A 21055-nucleotide genomic window follows, 5' to 3' on the forward strand; every position below is an offset into this window, starting at 1 on the left:
AGGCGTATGTCTGCATGCAAGATGCTTGAGGGTGGAAGGACAAGGACCAGATGGTTATTAGAGCTAAGACTGAGAGAACAGATCCTTTCATGTTGCCAGCTATGTCTGTTTTGTGGGGCTACTGGAAAGACATCAAACTTGCTTCAAACTTTGTTCCTTTACTGACTTCTGTGGCAGGACATTAGTTCATATCATCAGGGCCTTTGACCTCAGAAAGCACCAGAGGAATCTGTATTCTTTAAGGGAAAGAATAACAAATCAGTGTTGCATATAATATCAATGGACCTTTTTCATTAATGGTGTGGACGATGGGATGGAGAGCACTTTCAGCCAGTTTGCAGGGTGGAAATTGAGCATATGATGAAAGGCTGCTGTTCACAGGGACCTTGACATGCTGAAGAAAGGGACTGGCAGGGACCTCATGAAGTTTCAATAAAGGCACTTGGGGAGTTCTGCATCTGTGGTGGAGTAACCCCGTTCAGCATTAAAGGCTGGGCACTGAATGAATGGAAAGCAGCTTTGCAGAAAAGGACCTGGGGATCCTCGCAGATGAGCTGAACATGGGTCAGCAGTGTGACCTTGTGGTGGAGAAGGCCACCCCATACTGAGCTGTATTGAAAGATTATTGCCAGCAACCAAAAAGAAATGATTATTCTCTTCCATTCAGCATTTTTGAGACCACATCTGAAACACTGGGTCCAATTTGCCAGTAAAAGAAAAATATTGACATACTGGACCAAGGCCAGAGGAGGGCTGTCAGAACAATTAGGGTACTGGAGAACAAGAAGTGCGAGGAGAGGCTGGTAAAACTGGGCTTGTTTAGCCTTAGAAGAGAACGAAACTTTAAGAAGCCTTATTTAGACTTAGAAGAGGGGATTGTGTTGCTGTCAACAGGTCTCCAGTGGGAGCGTGTGGTGACAGTAGAGCCAGACTCATGGAGGTGCCCAGTGATAGAATGAGAGGGAAGTGACACAAGTCACAGCACAAGAAATCCCAGTTACGTACAAGGAAAAATGTTTTCACCATGAGGGCAGTCAAATGTTGGAGCAGGACCCAGGGAGGTGGGGACATCTTTAGCCTTGGAGATATTTAAAACCCAGCTCATTAAGGCCTTGAAAAACCTGATTGAATGGGAAACACTTTGAGTAGGGGCTCGAACTAGATAATCACTGTAAGTCCCAGCATCAATTATTCTTTATGAACTAAAGAGCATCTTAGCTGCTAGTATTTGGGATGTTGCTTCCAAAAATAAAACATGGAGGGTTTTAAAATGGATAAAGAAATGACCTTCTTAAAAGCAGACTTTAATGGTAGCTACAGTTAAAAACAGCTTCACCTTCAAGGAGACACTTCTTGACATTTCTGCACTATGAGAAAAAGAAAGTGTGTTTATTTCCACCTTTACAGGGACAATTTTCCCATAGCAACAGCATCTCATTGATGTGTCTAGCTTTCCTATTGTTTGTCAGGTATGTCTAATTTGGATGAAGTTGTTTCAGAAGCTAATTACTGACGATTCCTCACCTACAAATGTATCTTCATACAGGTGTGGACTTTGTCATCCTATTGAGTTACAAATGACTGTTCCGAGTTACTGAACACCATTCAAAAAGTAAAGGGAAAAATCATACTTAGTGTATATAACTCCAGTTGGATTAAAACATTATTTGGGTTCCTTCAATACCTTTTTAGATAGATAACAGGAGTCAGAGGAGCTCAGATTAGGGCCTATTTGAGCACTAACCTGGAGAAGAGCCTTATTAAGGAGTGTGGTGTGCAAAGAGAGCTCTTATTTGCACTGAGCAAAGGCAAAGGACAGGCAGGTTTACAAAGAGAAGTAAACATATAACCAGTCAATAAATGGCCTAAACCTGCCATCTTCATTTTTAATGCTCTTTGTGCCCTGCCTACATTGGAAACTGAGACTAAAATTGTTCTTGCTGAACAGTCACAGTATCAGGGGGAATGATTCACTAAAGCAGCAAAACTTCCCAAAACTTCCAATAAGAGAATGTTTTTTCCTTATAACATAAGTAGTGGTCTGAAGTCATGGGAAGGCTCACTTAAGCTCCATGTATTTGTGTGTCTTGATCAAAACTGTGGCACTCAGCTTATTTTTCACCAAAACTTGCTATTAACAGACCCCCTGGGCCTACTCCAGGCAAACCTACCACACTGTGTGTGTTGGCACAGAGTGAAATGCCAGGAGCTGGTGCAGGGTCTAAGCCAACTCTAGGCTCCTTCTGAGGCACCAGCCTCCCACAGCTTCCTGTGCCTTCATGGCCCAAGCTCTTCAGTCAAGTTAAGGACCAGAGTTACACTTGACAAAATAAAGATGCAGAAGCAGCCCATATACTGCTTTTTATAATTTGTAGTTCATGTGAATCAACACAGACTATTATTTTAGAGAAGAAAATATCATTTTAGCATTTAAAGGGATGTATAAAGTCATGGTTGGTGGTTTGGGAAAATGATTTCAGAATTTTAGGAAATTAACCTTGATAATTGAAAGCCTCTGGCAGTGTGATCCTCTTCACTTCTGAGGCCATTGGTAAAGCAAAGCAGAACATCTGGTTAACCTCTGGTTCATTTTCCAACCCGGATGAGATTCTCCAGCATCCCAGTAACGTTCCTTTTGGCCTTGAACATCTTCCTTCTTTGTAATAACAAAATGAGGGTTGCAAAAGGTCTCACAAAACCTAAGGACATCTGGAAGAAGTCTTACCTGAAGATATGTGTGGAGCTCACTTTGAAGTCTTCTGTGCATTCTGGCGGTGAGGGAGCCAGTTGCCATGGGGGGATTTTGGTTTCATGATGCACTAAGACATCAAACAAGAACTCATCAGCCCATTTCTGTAAGTAACAGCCAGTCCTCAGATGGGAGCATGTCCTGGTCTGTGCCAGCTGTGGCCAAATTTTAGTGACCTACAGTAGCAAAGCTCTTTTGCTTAGATTTCTGAAGACTTCCCTGGATTTCACGTGGCTTTAGTCTGGCCTGTGTTCTGTGATGCTTCAACAGAGCTGCAGCTTCAGCCGTTTTAGTGTCTCTTGCAGGTCGTCCTTCCCATTAGTCCTATGATCAATCCTGTATGATTCAGATCAGGATGTGGCTCACTCTGTACCACAGGAGCAGACTATGCAAGATGGTGTTTGGAAACTCCCACTTGGCTCTGCCACAGATTTGTCTTGGCTCTCAGGAATAACACTTCACCTCAGCATATCTCAGGTTATTCATGAAAAAATCTGAATGTGGTGTCGACCCACTTCCAGAGAGCTTGAAGCTGAAAAACCCTGAGCTCCAAGAATGCAAAACCATCACTGTGAATGGCTCTTCACAGGCTGAGAGGAAGATTCAGCCAGTGAATAGAGCAGCTTATAATAAAACATCTCACCAATATTGAAAGGGATGAGGCAGAAAAATAAGCAAGGCTAAATTACAACTGTGTAGCTTTTCCTTATGTCCAAATTCTAAGCATGTGCTTTCAGAACTGCTAAGGAACAGGTTCTGGATGGAAAACAGTCAATCAGATGTCAGGTAATTACAAGCTGCTTGAGTAGTTTGGTAGTTACACATCCTTTGGCTGAATTTATCTTCAGGATTGCACTGGAAACTCGACCACTTCACCAAAAACGCAGAAAAGTTACCGTGTCAGCCATTCTGAGTTATTCTAAGCCTGTGCTTTACTCCACCCTTCATCAGTATTGCTCCATGAATAGGAGTAACCTGTTCTAACCACAAGGTGAGATTTCCCAGAGCATTGAAACTGATGCTACAGAGCCTGTCCTGTGGCACTCGAGGGTTAATTTCTCTGAAGATACCGTCTGCAGATTCAGTTCATGGGGAGAGCTGTTATACCCACAGCATCTCTAATGCTGGGATTTATTCAGGGCTTGGCAGTACTCTCCAATCTGAGAATTCTTGTTTAGCTACAAAAATAAAATTTTAAAAAAAAGTGCTGAATTGTAGATGGTACAAAGACTAATGCTCTCAACCCAGATCTCTTAAAATTGACATTCTCCATGCTGCATTTATTTTCTAGTTCTGAATTTATCCAAGACAAAGCCTGCTGGCAGATCCTGGCAGTTTTTCTAATGCTACAGAGAGGGCAGCCTGACCCATTGTGGTGCCAAGTTCATGCTCAGCTCAGCAGAGGGCTGGGGGAAGGGAGAGGAGGCCGAGGGCACTTCTGAACTGAGCCTGCCTGATACCACCCGTCCTGTTGATTACAGTCCTGTGCCTTTTCATGAACCTTTTACCTCTCCTGCCCAGATTTTGTAGAGAGCTCTCCCTGAGCTGCAAATATGCCCTTGCTGGCTGATTGTGAAGTAGCTCTCATAGCCCAAAACCAGCATACGGGTCCATAACCTTCAATAGATCAACACTTGTATCTGTGCATTGTTTACTGAACTGTAGAGCTGCCAGCCAGGATTCATTGTCTACTGTCAGCCAGCTATGGTTTGAAATGAGTAATAGAGCACAGAAAGCAATACCCTGCCTGTTTGATCCTGGCTTTTTTGGTAAATATATATGTAGTGAGGAGAATTTCAGAGTTGAAGGGGGGAGATTTGCAGAAAAAAGAGTATGAAGTGGTAAAAAGCAACTGAAACAATAACTCTGAAATCAATCTCTACCAAGAAAGGACAGCAGCTTTGCTGCAAGATGGATTTAGGAGAGCTATTTTCTGCCCTGCCACTTCCCCGTGACTTCCCCCGTGCACCATCTAAATGCCACCCAGCCATGAGCCAACTGGCAGCATTTATGCTCTGGCACACTGGGGCAGGATTGGCCCACCCAGGAATGCTCCCTGCCAGGCTGGCTTCATCAGGAGGTTTTTTCCTTAATTGTGTTGCTCCCGGTCAGATCTGGTAGGATTTGAGTGAGCTACAGCTCTGTGCGGATGTACCCTGTTAAAAAAACCCCAAATTTAAAAAGCCTGCCCTTATTTCAAATAATCCACATGCTGCTCACCCATTGAGCTTGTGCAAAGTGGGTATAAAAAGCTATAGGCTCTGGGAGAGTGGTATTTCCTTCGTGCCTTGTCAGGAACAGGGACAAATCCCATCTAATGAGGGTGGCACTGCCATGTGGCAATGAGAAGGAGTGAAGCAAAAAGCGAAAATCTCTTTAACTCTGTGGGAAAGCTCCCTTTGGACAGGCTGATTGAGAACTGGAAGTGCAACCCATGGGGAGAGCTGACCCTGAATGAAGGGCCTTGGGATCTCAGGTTTGTTAGTGACCTTTTGGCAGATTAATTGGTAAAACACCTTACTGGTATCCTAGAACACGAGTCCTTCTTTTTGGAAACATTATTATTCATTTGCCAGTTGCTTTAAAAATTATATAACCAACAACTCTGTGCCAAGATTGCTTTGGAATAGAGAAATGCTGTATTCTGGTGCCAAGAATCTCACAGACTAAACAGAACCCACTGGGAGCCCTTGCTCTAGATGGGAACTCGTGTTTATTTTAACATGTAAATAAATCAGATGAAAAATGGGTCTTTTAAATTCTTTTTGTTGTTGTTATTATTGATGTGGGTCCCCAGTGGGTGGCCTGCATGGAGGGGAACCTTTTGATGAGAGCTTGAAAGGAAGTTGTGTCCGTCTCCCAAGACATTCGTCAGCAGCATGGAGGGAGTTCTTATATGATCCAGCTTTCATCTTCTTTTCTTCGTGATGCCTAAACTACTGTAGGCAGGGAAGAATTGGGTCTGTCTTCCCCAAGATTAATGGATTTGATTGTTTTCTCAAGCACAGAACTATCCAAGGCACACGCCTGGATTTTGCAGTGTAAGTAGCTGGGATGATGCTGTGGCAGCATGCAGGGCCAGGCTTCCTGCTCGGCCACCCGGGGCGGGGTCATGCACTTGCAGCACTCTTCAGGAGGGGAACAACCAGGAGGGTTGTGCACACTCTCAGGCAGGGCAAATGGAACCATCTTTAATAGAAGAGCAAGAAATGAATGGCTTTTGTTAAGGGAAAAAAAAATAGAAATGTTTTCTAGTTAAACAAGCTGTCATTTAGGACTTAATAGCATGTGCGTGTTGGAGAGGCAGCCCACGTGCCAGCCGTGCTTTGGAATAAATGGGCAGGGAAGGGGAAGGGGAGTGTGCAGTTCCACTCCAGCGCTGGCCTTTTCATTGGAAATCCTGACATTTTGAATTGGTGCCCCAGCTGTTTTAAAGCTGGAACTTGGATCAGAAAGTTAATGCAAGTGGATTTTCATCCTTGTTTTTAGCTAGGAAAAAAAATTACAGTTTGCACCCTTGCTTTTTTAATTTATGGGAGTAAAACAGGAAAAGAAAATTATATATGTTTTTAAAACTAAAATAAAGTACCGAGGCTGCTTGCCTCTTCCACTGAAGGTGAAACTCTAGCTACCATTAGTGATATCTTAAGTCATATGTGGAGAGCAGAAAAAAGCCCTTCTCTGCTCTTAGATCAGCAGCATATAGGTCAAGTGAACTTGTGAGACCCTGGATTAACTCCAGCAAAGTCCATGCATTTTTTTCTGCAGTATCTGGGCATTGATGCTGGCTCTATGTCACACCAGAATAAGTCTTTGAAGACCAACTCCGTTACTAAATAAAGTCACTTCACCAATACTTCAGGAACTTATCTGCTCCTCAAGAAAGAGAGCAAAATCTCAGTGCAAAACTGCAAGAATAACTGTTAAAAATTATAGTGCCTTGTAAAAATTACTATAGGCCCTAAATAAAATCACTTAGTTAGTGCTTGATTGGTGATAGTGCCTCTGACTCCTTAGAGCCACCATAAGTTGTGCTTCGCTGATTATATATCTTATATTATGTTGTGGTTTTCATTCCATGGGAAAAGAGATTAGGCAGGAATCATTTCATTCATCAGCAAAAGAAACTCTTTTTCAGAGGAACTCAGCAGCTGCTCAGCTATCTACACTGGCTTTGTGCAACATTTTCAAGCCATTGATCCCACTAGCCTGGTAGAAAAAGGTTTTTCTGCGAGCTGTCTTTTGCTTTTATGTTCTTAAGGGCTGGCTTGGGAGGTAGCACTGCAGAAGGGCCTGAGGAAGAAAGTGGAATACTGTTGTGAATGTGCTTTGTGGAAGAGGAAGTGGACTCCATATTCCTCTTTCATGGACCTTTGCTTCACCAGCCACGCCACAGCAGCTTCCTGATTTTGTGACAGGAATGACAAAGCTGCCCCACTCCAGGCAGTGTGGGAAGTGACTGTGGCATGTGCAGTTTTTCATACTGTCTTGGCCCCTTCATCTCGTGGCATCCCAGGACTTAGGTTTCTAGTCTGGCCACAGTGACTGCTGTTTGTAAATGCAGCTCCTTATTTTGCAACACAAACACTCACATGGGTTTTTTCAGCATGTTTTCATGAGTAACATAATGTTCCAGGAAGACTTTTAAGGAACTGCAGTTCAGAGCCAAATTCAGCAACAGCATAAGAAATGGGCAAGTCTTCTAAAGCCAAAAGAACCACGTTTGTATCCATTAGAGAAGAATTGGCTCTTAGCATTGACAGAAACAGTTTGCCTTGTTGGCCAGAATTAACGACTGCTCTGATATGTACCAGGTCATTTTGTTTGTCATCTCTGAAGTACAGAAAAGATTTCAAATGGCTTTAGCAAGATGACTGGTTCCCTGCTCCCTAGCAATAAGGCACAAATAATTTTAGTTTAGAAAATTGACTGTTGCTTTTTTTTCCCTAACCAAGACAACAAACAATATATCTCTGTGTGCACTAGTCTAAAAATATCTCAGCTCTGCAAATGTGTCTCTGATGTGGGAGGAGAATGCTTTCAGTTTGCTGCACTCTTTGTGTGAGGCAAGTGAATAAAAACTACCCAGCAAATGCTGAAAGGAAAATGATTTTCCTAACCTTGGAAGGGAAGAAGGAAGCTGATGGACTTGTGCCTTCAGGACAAGGCTCTCTGTTGGTCAGAGAGAGACAGAATCCACCTGTGGTTCCTAGCTACATGTTTCATACATAAAACACCCAGGGTAAGAGGTCATTCTGTTGGCTACCATATCTAGTGGTTGTATAATGTGCCTGTGTGGGAAAACCCATGTGTTTACTGCATCTCTACTGGTGGTGCTAAAGAAGGTATGCCCAGGACTACCCAGATGTTACTAAGGATAAGCATATGTTGAGCTGTATTTCAGGTTCTCAAAGAACATAAAAGTGGAAGCAGTGGTGAGAGGGGATCCTCTCCTTTTGATTCCTGATGTGAAAGTAATCTTCCTGGGAAAGACCATAGGCCTGTGTCAAACTGGTTTTTCTTCCAGTGGAAACCAGAGCTGTGGGAGAAGAGGAGGGTGCACAGCTAAGGCTCAGTCAGGTGGACACTGAGACACTCAACCTCCAAGATTTAGCTGCAAAATAAGCACAGCAGCTGACCTAGACGGCAGCTTGATCAGAGTCAAGGGACCATGATCTATGTCCTAAATCCTAAGACAGCTTACCCTGCTTTCTTCTGGCTCAGATGTCTCTGTCCTGGTGCCTCTGCTCTCCACATGCAGCAAAATGAAGAGTAGGTACAGATGGAGGGCAGAAATTTCACAGTGCCCTCTGTGCATCAGACTTGATTCAGTTGAAGAATGGAAAAAAATTGGGGAAATCAAACCAGAACAGGCTCCCTCTCTGTGGTAAGTCTGTTCTGAGGGCAGTAAAAATGCTTTGTTGAGCAGGAATCTGCAGGATGATCTCGGAGGTGCTTCCTCTGTGTATTTGTTCTTCCAGAGGAACACTTGCTTTACATGGTACTGACAATACAGGCACAGTCTGTTGACTTTTCCAGATGTTGATTGTCCTGCTTTGAAGCTTCTTCCTGTTGTTTTAGTTGTTTGTGTGTCTGAATGGTGGATTAGATGTACTGCTTGTTAAACAAATAATTAAACATTGAGAGCTTTGAAATCCAGTATGTTTAATTAATGAGCTTTGCTCACTTGATGAAAAAGATGTGTACTTGATTCATTACAAAACAAGTATAGTTTTTCAGTAGTGAACTGTTATGACAATTTGAAGTGTTTACTAGTTCATTAATAATTTTTTCATTAAACCTTAAAAAATCACCAAGCAGAAAATCAAGGCTTCACAGAACACTTGCTGTGTTGCCTTGTGTGTTGTCTCCCCCAAATTTTCCACCCATGTGCTTTCTCCAGTCTTCTCCTCTGCAAAACCATGCTGCCTTGTAGCCTGGGATTAGAGTTAATTATTACTTTTAGATCTTGCTGTACCTTGGACCAAGGTCTGTGGTGATGCCCCATGGTGCTGATGGTGTAAAAGTGCAAAAACAAAAGAAAGCAGTCCTTGCTCAGAGGAGTTTCAGTGGAGCTCACACATACAGGCATCAGCTGCAATGCCTTGTGACACACTTCATTAACTGCTGCACTGGCTTCTAAAGCTGAAACACTCTGGAAAGCTGTATCTGCTGCATCTTGTGCTTTAAGTTTTCTCTCCAAGTCTGAATGCATTTTGTAAAGGGCAGAGAGGAAAGAAGAGGCAGGCTGTTGCTGTCTCCCAGTCAGTGGGGTTTGGATATTGAAATGAGCTGCTGAAATGGTCCCTTCCCATCACAGTGGGCTCTCAGGATAGGTTGTGGCCACCATAGTGAGGTGCCCACCTGAGCAAGCTGTCACAAGCTCAGGAAGATAATGGGAGAGGGTTTAGGCTGGCATGTTACACCTTGTGCACCAGAAGAGCCATACACATTTCTTTCAGTGGTATCTCCCTCCTGTGGGCTCCAGACCCAGCATTGTTCCTCTGTGTGGGCCACCTGCAGAGGGAAAGCATCTATGAGAATTTTTAATTATGTGGTTTTTTCCCCTAAGCCAGACAGCTGAACAGCAAGCAGGACACCCTGTTCTCATGCCTCTCACCAGCAGCGTGACCTGTGGTGGGATGAGACCAAAAAAGGGTGAGGTAGGCTCACCTTCCCACATCACAGTGTCCAACACCAGTGAGAAGTCCATTCCATCTCCAATTTTGGGCAGAAAATAGAAGCAGAGGGCTTCAGGAGTAGAACAAATCTCTCCGAAAGCTAATAAACACATAATAGCTTCTTTCCCAAAAGCCATTTGGGCATTTGCTTCAAACAGACCTGTCAGATTCCAACAAGCTTATTGATTAACATGGCAGTAAAGAAAGAGGGTCTTCAACCCGAGCTTGGCTGTGGGCTCTAACAAAAATCCTTCCTCTGCACACCACTATCTGTGCTGTAACATGCTGCTGCCCACTGCTGCTGCAGTGCCAGTGCTAAAGCAGCAAAATCATCTTTTCCGGCCTACAAGAGCTCTTTGGGAATTGAATCACACCATGCTCCAGCTCATTAAATCAAACACTCCAGCACCAAGCCTTGCCAATGGCCCCCCTGCCATCATTTCTAATGTGGGACTCTGTGGTACTGGAGCTGCTCCTCAGCTGTGTCTGGGAATCATTGACTTCACAGTGGTGGCACTTCTCACCTTCAACCACAGAAAACTCCTGACACTCTTCTGTTAGTACCATCGCAATTCAACATGTGTTGGTGCTGAGGGAGTGGTAAGCCTGGAATTCCTGACCTAAACCCTGGCTCTGCCTGTTCCTGAATCTCCCACCCTAAAATCTTGGAGTTACGCCTCTAGAGAGGAAAACAGATAGTGTTGATGAATCCTGAGGCAGGAGTCAAGCTCTGCATTCCTCCTCATTGTTTCTACCATCAGTTGGCCAGGGAGAACATTTCACCCTACAGTGGTGGTGTTCTCACTACAATAAAAATGGATCCAAACCATCCCCTTCCCCCAAAGCTGGAAACATCAAAATATGTGAAAAGCCAAGATACAAATTTTGCCTGAAGAATTATTGTTCCCTAGGCAGATTTCTCCTGTCCTCTCTCTTTGTTTTATGGCTTTTCCGTAATAAATAGGGAGCAAAGGCTGAAAAAACAACATGGTCCATAATTTCTGCTTTCCCATGACTATAAGCTTTAAGGAACAGCACTGAAATTGGCGAATTTACAGCAGGATAGCTGAACTCAACATTTGACCTGCAATTCCCATCTCCTCATCTTCCATAGCAAATAAAAGCACTGCCAGTATGTCATGAAAATGTTTTGTGTCATTCTTTAATTTCATTATTTTATATATATATATATATAAAATCTGTTTTTCCTCCCGTAGCATCTTCAGTGGTCACACCAGTGTTACATAGTTTTGAAAAAACTTCAGATGCGTGGGTTTTTTTTAAAGTTTTTTATAGGTATAACAGAGAGCAGAAATAAATTCTTCCCTCCCCCATCCCCCATCTATGGAATATAATTTAATGTCCAATAACCTGTTACTGTGATATAAGCTTTGGAATGCATGTACAGGTCACATTAATCCTCAAGATTTTGCTCAACAAAAATCTATGTATTGGGGTTACCACATTTAAGCCTTCAGTGATAATAAACTGAATTAATCATGTTGTGGTTAGAAACCAGTTCAAATGCTGTTTAGAGCATAAGAAAGTCAATGCTCCAGTATAATGCTATATAGCGAGATGCTCTTACAAACTTAGAAAGGTAATACCTGATGTGTCATCTATGTGTTACAGTAATTGTTGGTAAATACGAATTTTTAATGCCTGCCATCAGGGTTGTTTTATACCTCTGTTTGAAAATGTGTGTTGAAGAACTACACCACTAATAAATAACTTGATGCAGTACACAGCAGGATGTTAGAAAAATGTAGATTGAATTGATTAAGTAGACAACAGAGTGGTTTATGGATTATAAGCAGAGCTCGGTCGTAAATGAACTGCCGGTTTGTCTTGCCATATACAACCCACAAACAAAGGAATGACCAGGAAGACAATAATGCTTGAGGATCAGTTCAGTCCTCACCTGAGCACTCAGGGTCAGGCTCTGCTTTTGCCAGGAGGGTTGAGCACTTGGAAAGAGAAAGAAATATGGATAGTGTGTGGCTTGTGTAAAGTTTAGAACAAAACCAGTGCAGGTGTCCAAGGGTGGTATAGTGGTTTGGACAGGGTGTGCTGCCACACTCACCCATCCCCACAGTGCCTCTGAGGGCTGGTTGCTGAGGCACCCCACAGTGTGCAGGGACAGGCACTGCCAAGCTCTCCCCTCAGCCTAATATTCTGCTTGTCTTATTTACTGCATTCTTCAGCTCTGATACGGCCCCACAGCCCCAGCAAAAAAGCATCGTGCTGGTGGAGATCCAGCACAGGTCCCCTCATCAGACTGAGATTGCCTAACAAGCCCAGAGCTGGGCTGCTCATTTCTTCAGGCAGCTCCCATTTGGCTTTTACTGAAGGGAAGGGAGTGTCAAGTTGGAATGTGCTTTTTATTTACATGTTTTTCTGCATATCTCCAATCTGACCAGGATGTAACCTTTTTTGAGGCATGTGAGCCAATGTCAGCTGACAAGCCTGGCTTCTTTGGAGTGGCTTTCAAAAGCAAGCCCCACAGCATGAGACAATATGGGATTTGAGGAAGGAAGGTACTTGTAGAAGTACACATTTCCAGGGTCACAGGATTTTTGGTTATAACAGACTCCCCAGAGCCCTCACACCCTCAAATACTCCTTCCCTGAACTCTCAGCTTTGTCTTCCTGTGCATCCAGTCAGTATTATTTCATCCAGAGAGATGTGTAGTTTTGGAGGATCTATAATCACAGGTGAAATCATGCCCTGAAGTCATGCTTTCTGACAGGGCTGACTGAGTTGTTGTTCCTGACTCCAGCATAGAGCTGCAGTCTGAACACACTCATGCCAAAAATAGAGGGAAGAATTTAATAACCATGACATATTGGGCCAGATCATGCCAGCCTTCATTCAGATTTTGTTTGAGCAAAGCGAGTTATTTTGCAGGGGCGTGTTTGGTTGGAAATGGATGCTTAGACCTCCTAATTCTAGATTTGCAACTTGTAAACATGTGGTTTGGATTCTCACTTTTAAAGACTCATGGGAAGGGTGTCTGCAATGAGCTGAGCACACACAGCCTGAAATTATCACTGAGCCACTGCACAAACACAGGGCTGGCAGAGAACCACACGAGCTGGGTGTGAAGCCAGGTATTTGTGAAAGAGTTGAACAGCTTTTGGATGCTGAGTGTGCTGTGGGGACGTGCACCAGCAGTCACAGCTCTGTGCACTGCCCCTCACACTGCCCTGTTAAAACCAGAGGCTCCTGTGGGAGTGCTGTGATGAGGAACTCATGAAGCTGTGATCCTTGGGACACTTCTCTGTTGTCTCCCTTGGTGTTGTGTCACTTGGGTGTGGAGCAGTCTCTGGTTAGTTCCAGTTGCTGGGTGAAGGTGGTTCCCCTCTCTTGCACCTGCTGTTTTTGCCACTGGCACTGTGGAATCACTACAACAGATTCATTCCCAGCAAAACCCAAAGCAAATCGCTTTACATCAAGGATGAACCTGGCCCTTCATTATTAATAGCTCTAAAGGCAAAAGATCAGAGAAAAACATGTCAATATTCTTGACTGTATTGATGTTTGGTTGTGCAAATGTCTTTCATCTAATAGAAGGGGTCTGAGTTCCTCACCCTGAAGCTTTCTCAGCTGGGGGATTCAAACTTGCAATATACTCATTCACTGGAAGAAAAAGTTTGGTTTCTTGGAGGGGAAGAATGGAAAATAGTAAAATAAAAGACCACGACCTAGCAATGCCCCCTGGCTAACCTTGTGTAAGGGGCAGGGATAACATCAGAGCAAAGACTTGCATGGCTTTCCTGTCCCACACATGCAGACAAACTGCTGCTCAGACTTTGCTCTGTGCCATGTGAGTGGGGAACAGGAGTTTAGTAGTTAAAACCAGGGTCAAAAGGGGGGTTCATTTAGTTATTAATAAAAACCCCCAAACCCCACAGAAATTCGAGGGGGAACTTGTCACGGCATTGCACAGGTATTTCTTGGATTCCACAATCGTTACTTTGACTGTTACAAGCAGTGCCACTGTTATGTGGTAGGACCAGGGGAAATTCTCCACACTGAGGGCCAAGGAGGCCATCCAGACCGGCCTCTGTCTCATCCAAAAACAGACCAAAGACTCACAGTTCCAGAGCAAGGAGTCATGGCCCATTTACAGACCCCGGGCCATGGGGGTTTGCTGTCTCTGCTTGCTCAGCTGGAGTACTGCAGAGAAGGAGAGACTAGAAGCAAGTGAGGCAGCACTGGAGAAAAAAGAAGCTGAAGTGCAGAGCTCTGTAATGGAAAATGTTCCTCTCTCTGGACTGTTCAATTCGTATTAACCTGCTACATTTGGAGTTGAATAATAGGCAGATAACACATTTGAGAACCATAAAGTGAGTGGACTGCATGTGTATAAAAGTTGTAAAAAGCTCACTTTCCATCTGTAACAAAAGTCAGTTTAAAGTTAATAGATCCTCTAGCCACACACATGGTTTCAGTTCTGGAGATTATCATGATCTGTATTTTAATTTGCTCTTCAATTTGTTTCTGGTCACTGATCCATGGAGGATGCTTGCTGCACCATACTTTGGCAGGAATTAGAGTGTGTGCATGGAAAGCAGAACTGGTAATATGTTATTTATAATTGATCAGCATGATGTGTATGGGTTTCTCTGGCAGCCAGTGTGGCTGATTGCAGCCTTCACTGCCAAAAGACCCAGCCACGGAGACCACCCGGCAGGACAGAAAAAACCAAGTTTGGGGTCCAGTTTTTTTTTCCTAGATGGAGTGAATTTAGTCCAGCTTTTTATTAGAAGTTCTGCCTAATTTGCAAGGTGATTTTTTTGGGTGGCTTACAAGAAATTTGAGACACACTGATTTCTGCTGGTATGACCACTGCCAGCAGATGCAACTACCTTTGTGGCTGTGTCAGCAGTGGTTTTCTTTGCTGATCACTGGAAGGGAAGCCATCCAGCACGTCAACAATTATCAGGCACTTCACCTCCTTTAACAAGTCATTGCCCCTTTGTGTCTATAAATGTGCCTCAGTGCCCACTGGAGAAGTCCTAAGGAGACACCCAGCAGGAAGGAGATGTTTGAGACTCCCTACACTCTATCCCATAGGTGTGGGATGAGTTTTCCCCTTCACAATTTTCCTTAACAACCTGCATGGAACAGAACCAAGCAGAGGGGCTATTTCTAAGGATGAATCCTATTTGTGACAGACAATAACGTGCATGTGTGGTCAGGTAAGCATGCAAACTGCTTCCCCAGGGTGGTATTAATTTCAAGCCTTTGTAAGCTCCAAACTGCCTGGGGGTGTGTTGGTGGTGATGCGGCTCCACCTCTGCCAGGGATGCCACTGTTCCCATGGCAACTCACCATCTCCTGTTTTGATCTTCCTCCTCCCTTCCATTAGGCAAGATAATTCCCAGATACAGAGTGAGGAAACAGTGTCCAGGTGCAGGACAGTGTGCATTAACTCTTGTTTAGGAGGAGGATGCCACTGCAGGCTGTTGCAACCTCCATCACTTGACCCTTTACCTCCTACAGAGGAGGTTTCCAGCCCACCCAGTGCTCCAGGGTATCATGAGAAAAAGCAGGACTGTGAAGCTTATGCATATCCAGGCCCTGGAAAAGGCAGTGTCCACGGTCCATTAAGTTTATAGCAACTGTATCTAGTCTTCAGAATCTTTCTGTTTCTTGCCAAGATGCTACACAGCAGTTACAGCTGTACAGTGAGCCACCAGACCCAAGAGGATATGATCCCTGAGGCAAACCCCATTTCCCAGCATGCAGTGACCCATCAGCAAGGCAAGACCGCCCTTTGTCACCCTGATGTTGGAGGTTGCAAGAGGTAGATCGGTACTCTTAGCTCTGAAGAGCAGGTAGAAACATGGAGGAATAGAAGTCCAAATTTAAGGCTCCTTGCAACCCCTTGGTATTCTATGATGCTATGATTTTTTTTAAAAAGGTCAGATCATGGACAGTATGGCACTTGACAGCTCTGTGCAGTTTCCTTTGCATTTCTGCAGCACTTTTTCTGTTGAGACATGACTGCAGGGGAAGGTGAAGTTAGGACAGCAACAGTCCAACAGGCTTATTTCTGCCAGGTCCTTTCTTGACTGTAACCACTGCTTCAAATGACTTATCTGTGTGCTCTCCTTTTCCCCTGCAGTTGGCCATGGGCAGAGCGAGGGTGATCGTATGGTTGTCTCAGATTTCCACGTCTTCATCAGGGACAGCTTGCAGCACATTGATCTCATGAAGAAAGAGCACCCTGAGCTGCCCGTTCTCATCCTGGGGCACTCCATGGTAAGCACCCGCCCCTACCCCTCCCAGCAGTACCCAGGATGTGTGTCATAGTCCAGTGGTACTCGTGTGGGTGGCAGGAAAGAACTCATTCCACAGCAGGAAAACAAAACTACAAGGAACCTTCCCTTCCATTTAATTCACTGACTGATTTGCCAGCATGCTATAACCCTGAGATCTGCCTTGAGTAAAGCCAGTCCTTAACTTTTCTGCCCCCACCGTGGCCCTAATTAGTGCCATTTGCCACAAGGAGGTGTTTTTTAACAGGACCATTCATTCCCATGGCTATGTGGTAAGTCACACCAGCTCCCTGCAGTATCGGGCTTCCCCTTTCATTTTAACCAGTAACCAGGAGGTTAAGCCCTCCAAAGCTTTGTGAGCAGCGTGGATGCAAGCACGAAAATACCCTGTAGCCTCATTCTGTTAAACAACCTAACAGGAAAATGTACCAGGGATTAAGGCTGCAAAAACAAAGGCACTGATTTGGTGAACAGATCTGAAGCCTGATTCTGACAGCACAGGCCAAATCCCTTTATTCAAGCTAACAGTATTCCCACTGATGTCATTGATCTGCTCTCCCTGCCTTCCCAGAGGAGAGGAAAATGAATAAGTACTTTGGGATTCAGTCCATGCTCAGACAAGTAAGTGTTCTTGCATAAGGAGGCATGGCATGCTCTGAAGGGCTCCCGTGCTCCAAAGCCGCTGTAACAAGGAGCTAATTTCCCAGTGAGGTCTTTGAGATGCTTCTTGCTGCTGCACCGTTTAACAAGCCCCTGGTTCTCCAGCAGCGTGGAATTTCACCAAATATTTCCCTTGGCAACTAATCCTCTGCAAACTTTCCCAAGAAAGTCCACCAGATCCCTTCCAGGCCCACCCCTTGCCATCAGCCCCTGTCCTCGTGTGGGATGGCTCAGCCTGGCTGGCGTTCATTTATTCAAGCTAACAGTATTCCCACTGATGTCATTGATCTGCTCTCCCTGCCTTCCCAGAGGAGAGGAAAATGAATAAGTACTTTGGGATTCAGTCCATGCTCAGACAAGTAAGTGTTCTTGCATAAGGAGGCATGGCATGCTCTGAAGGGCTCCCGTGCTCCAAAGCCGCTGTAACAAGGAGCTAATTTCCCAGTGAGGTCTTTGAGATGCTTCTTGCTGCTGCACCGTTTAACAAGCCCCTGGTTCTCCAGCAGCGTGGAATTTCACCAAATATTTCCCTTGGCAACTAATCCTCTGCAAACTTTCCCAAGAAAGTCCACCAGATCCCTTCCAGGCCCACCCCTTGCCATCAGCCCCTGTCCTCGTGTGGGATGGCTCAGCCTGGCTGGCGTTCAGCTCCAGACCATGGGCTGGGTGTTTGCTGCCAGGCCCTGGGCACAGCACTGTGGGGCCAGAGGGGCTGGGGACACTGAGCAGGAGAATATTTAACTCCCATTAATTAGTGAAGATTTTCACATGCCGATGGCAGCATTGCTGTTGCCCAGGTTACCAGGGGCACGGCACAGAGCAAGCCTGGCTTCACGGCATCTTCCCGATGCAGCACCAGTCTGTCAAGCTGATAAACCTCAACTTACTTTTCAAGTCCCACCTGAACTACCACTTCAGACATTTTCTTCTTACTTCTTAGTCCTTTTAAGTAAAGAGGACACAAGGCATCCCAGGGAGCTGATGAACATTGCATGGAGAGTTGAGTTCAGTGTGACATGAGGGTTTATAGCATGAGAACAGAAACCAGATCTCTTCTCTCCCACAAAAACCAGATACTTCCAGTGCTCCCACTCCTCCAGCCTTCCTTGCTGACCACACTGCACTATCAGTGGGGCAGAAGTAATTGCTTGCTTGGACTGAACCCCTTCCAGTAACAGGATTACTATACAAATAAGATGTTGGCACCTGTATTAAGCTGTGGGCTGTTATTTTGCATTGCAGGGGGGAGCCATCTCCATTCTGACAGCTAGTGAGCGACCCAGTGAGTTTTCAGGCATGCTGTTAATCTCTCCTTTAGTGGTAGCCAGCCCAGAAGTCGCTACTCCCATCAAGGTAAGAGCAAACCCGCGTCGCACATGGTCACCTTGCTCTTCTGCAGAAGGAAAAGTGTTAAGACCTCTGGCCTTGAAATGCAAAACCCTGCTGGGATCTGTGCCACCCAGATGCCAGTCAATACTTTTCTTCTATGTGCCTCCCCCACAGTCCCACCTACTTTCCAGAGGGGAAGTGAATCCTGAACCTGTCCAGAAAAACCTATTTAAGCAAGAGTCGGGTACTGGTGGTAGCAGACTGTGCTTTCTTCACCTCACCCTGTGGCAGCCCACACAGCACCGTCCTTTCCCTTCCTCTCCTACAGCTTTCTTCCTGACTCATGCAGAGTCTGGTACAGTTGCAACACAGGCTGCTGGCTAAGTCAGGCCAGGGTTATTTTTGGCATTTGGGGGATGACCGATTTCTAATCAGAACCAAAGCTCCTGAGTCCCAGAAATCATTTATGAGCCTCAAAAGAGGCTTCCAGCTAAAGCATTGCTGCCCCAGCTACATCCCATTTGGCTTGGTACCATAACTGGTTCTTGTCCAGATCATCTTTTTTGGTTTTCATTTATGCTTTATCCCTCCCGCCATTCACATCTGCCCTCCAGAGCTGTTTCTGATCCACAATTGCATTGCCCAGTTTGCCCTTCCCCAGGGAAGTTCTGCAAAGCAATTGAGCCTCAGCTCTCTCCCCCTTTCTGCATTTTTAAAAGAATAAACAACAATCCAGAAGCTGGAAGCAAAGGGAAGGAGCAGCTAAACCAGCAGGAAGGACAGAGCATCTCATTCCCACAAGACTCACTCCTTTATCCTTTCTTCTTAGACACTTCTCCTAGGGTTAGCTTCTTGTTTTAATTTACTTCTAAGCTATTTCTCCTTTTTTTTCTTCTGTGAGGAAGGAGACAAATTGCCTCAGCTTTCAATATAATCCTGTCCCACTTTCTGCTGTAGCCAAAGCCATCTATGGACCTCACAAATCATTACAAGCACCAAAGGATGCTTTCTAATCACCTCTTTTCCACTGAAGAAAATGCATTAGGACCTCTAGCCTTAAGATGGAAGACCCTGCTGCACCTGGATGCCAGTCAATATTTTCCTTCTAAGTGCTTTCCCATAGTCCTACCTAATTTTAAGAGGAGAAGTGAATCCTGAAGTCATCCAGTCCAGGTAAACTTATTTCAATAGGAGTCAGAGTACCAAAGTCTGGTTTTAGGAGGCCGGTTATGGGTTCTTCATGGGTGAGGCTACATCTGGCATAAGTGTCCCATGAGCACCAGTGCCCCTCCTTTTCCTTTTTCGGAAACAGAAAAAGAATAAATATTAAGAAAAAACAATAAACAGTCTGAATATGAGGGATACTGTTAGCCTTTTCTTTCTAATCAAGGAAAATAGAGAAAGATTGCTATACCTTTATCTTTTGCTAGATGCTAAACCCTTTCTGAAACAAGGACTCACTAATTCTGTGGGAATTAGCATTACTGTAGTCTGGTTTGTTGCAGATCTCTACCAGATGTTGCTTTACTTCAGTGTAAGAAATAAATGCAATGATGCATTATTTAGGTAGGAAATCCTATTCTCTAATGGAAGTATTTTGGAGGTGTTTATACGGTCTCTTTCCTAGAAAGTCTCTCACATGCAGTATTACAAGAGCACAGTCAGTTTCTTTCTCTTTCAAATCTATTGCTGCATTTCAAAACTGATAAAAAATTAATTATTCCTGAAATAGCTCTGCTCTGTCACACTCAGTTGAAATCAGTTCTCGAGCTGAAAAGGTATTTGCAAGAGGAAGGATTGAAAACAAGCAGAGTATTCCTGCATAAGCCACATTTTCCCATAAAGCTGTGTGGCTTTTTTCCTCTGAGAGTCAAAAAACATTTCATGGTGATTGTGCTTCTGAGGAACAAAGACTTAGTTTTCCCTTGGAACTGGTATGACTTCTCAGCCCTGGGCCATTTCCCAAGGACCATTGCATTCATCCCTTTGCTGGGGAAGTTTCCAGCTGAGCAAGAATTTACCTTGGCCTGAACAAACGAGGGCTCAAGGCAACAATAACAGCGAGCCAGATGACACACTGGGTCCTTCAGACCCTCTTAGAAATACCTTCCCTGATGCTGAGCCAGCCCTGGCAGCAGCAGAAGCACAGCACATTTGCAGGCTCTGTGCAGGAAGATCAAATGCTGCTCTTTGCAGAAACACAGTTTCACCAGTGCCCTGTAAATCCTGTGTCCTGATGGAAGCATCCAGTTGCAAATCCAGTGGAGTGAGAGGGATCTTGCTGCCTTCCCCCTTTTCTTCTCAACTGATCTGGACAAAATTCAGCTCTGAATCTTCGAAGTTTCAAAGGCTGCAGAGACAGGAGTCACATATGCTGGCAAAGGGCAGAGCAGGGGTGAAAGAGCATCTCCCACTTCATTTCTGCTATTGAATGCTTTGAAATCATGTGGGCAGGACAACCACTTAGGAAATATTCCCTGGTGTTTAATCCTGTACTGACCCTCAGCCTATTGTTTAAAGACTCGCTACACAATATTCTCTCTTTACCTTTTGTGTTTTCCATTTTGCCTCTTGCTGATCTATTTCTTTCCAACCTGACTGGACATCATGTTGCTCACTGTCTTTCAGCCTGAATCTACACCCAGTAACACCGCAAAGGACTTTTCCTAAGGTATATTCAAACTGGGAGAAAGTACTATATTAAAACCTCTCCTTTTTTTGCTTTTTTCTGTCCAGTTTAGCAGAGATGATAGGTTCAGAGTCCATTATCCTGCCTAGGATACATGAAGGTGCATAGCTCAAATCATCACTGCCTGGAGTTAACACGAAATGAAGAAAACCCCATTCCT

The 21055-nt window shown here is 44.5% G+C and overlaps 1 protein-coding gene across 6 annotated transcripts in view; it reads left to right on the forward strand.

Moving 5' to 3' along the window:
- MGLL (monoglyceride lipase) overlaps positions 1-21055 on the forward strand; it is a 102840-nt gene that overhangs the window by 69841 nt on the left and 11944 nt on the right. For 5 of the 6 annotated variants that reach the window (XM_017732514.1, XM_008632234.2, XM_017732516.1 and 2 more), the window contains 2 exons: positions 16064-16200; positions 18120-18230. In XM_017732514.1, coding sequence (XP_017588003.1) covers positions 16064-16200; positions 18120-18230 — 248 coding nt within the window. The remainder of the gene's footprint in view (positions 1-16063; positions 16201-18119; positions 18231-21055) is intronic. The other variant, XM_017732513.1, reaches the window with a different exon arrangement.

Source organism: Corvus brachyrhynchos, unplaced genomic scaffold (genome assembly GCF_000691975.1).
Source record: "Corvus brachyrhynchos isolate BGI_N302 unplaced genomic scaffold, ASM69197v1 scaffold4, whole genome shotgun sequence".
NCBI classification, from domain to species: domain Eukaryota; kingdom Metazoa; phylum Chordata; class Aves; order Passeriformes; family Corvidae; genus Corvus; species Corvus brachyrhynchos.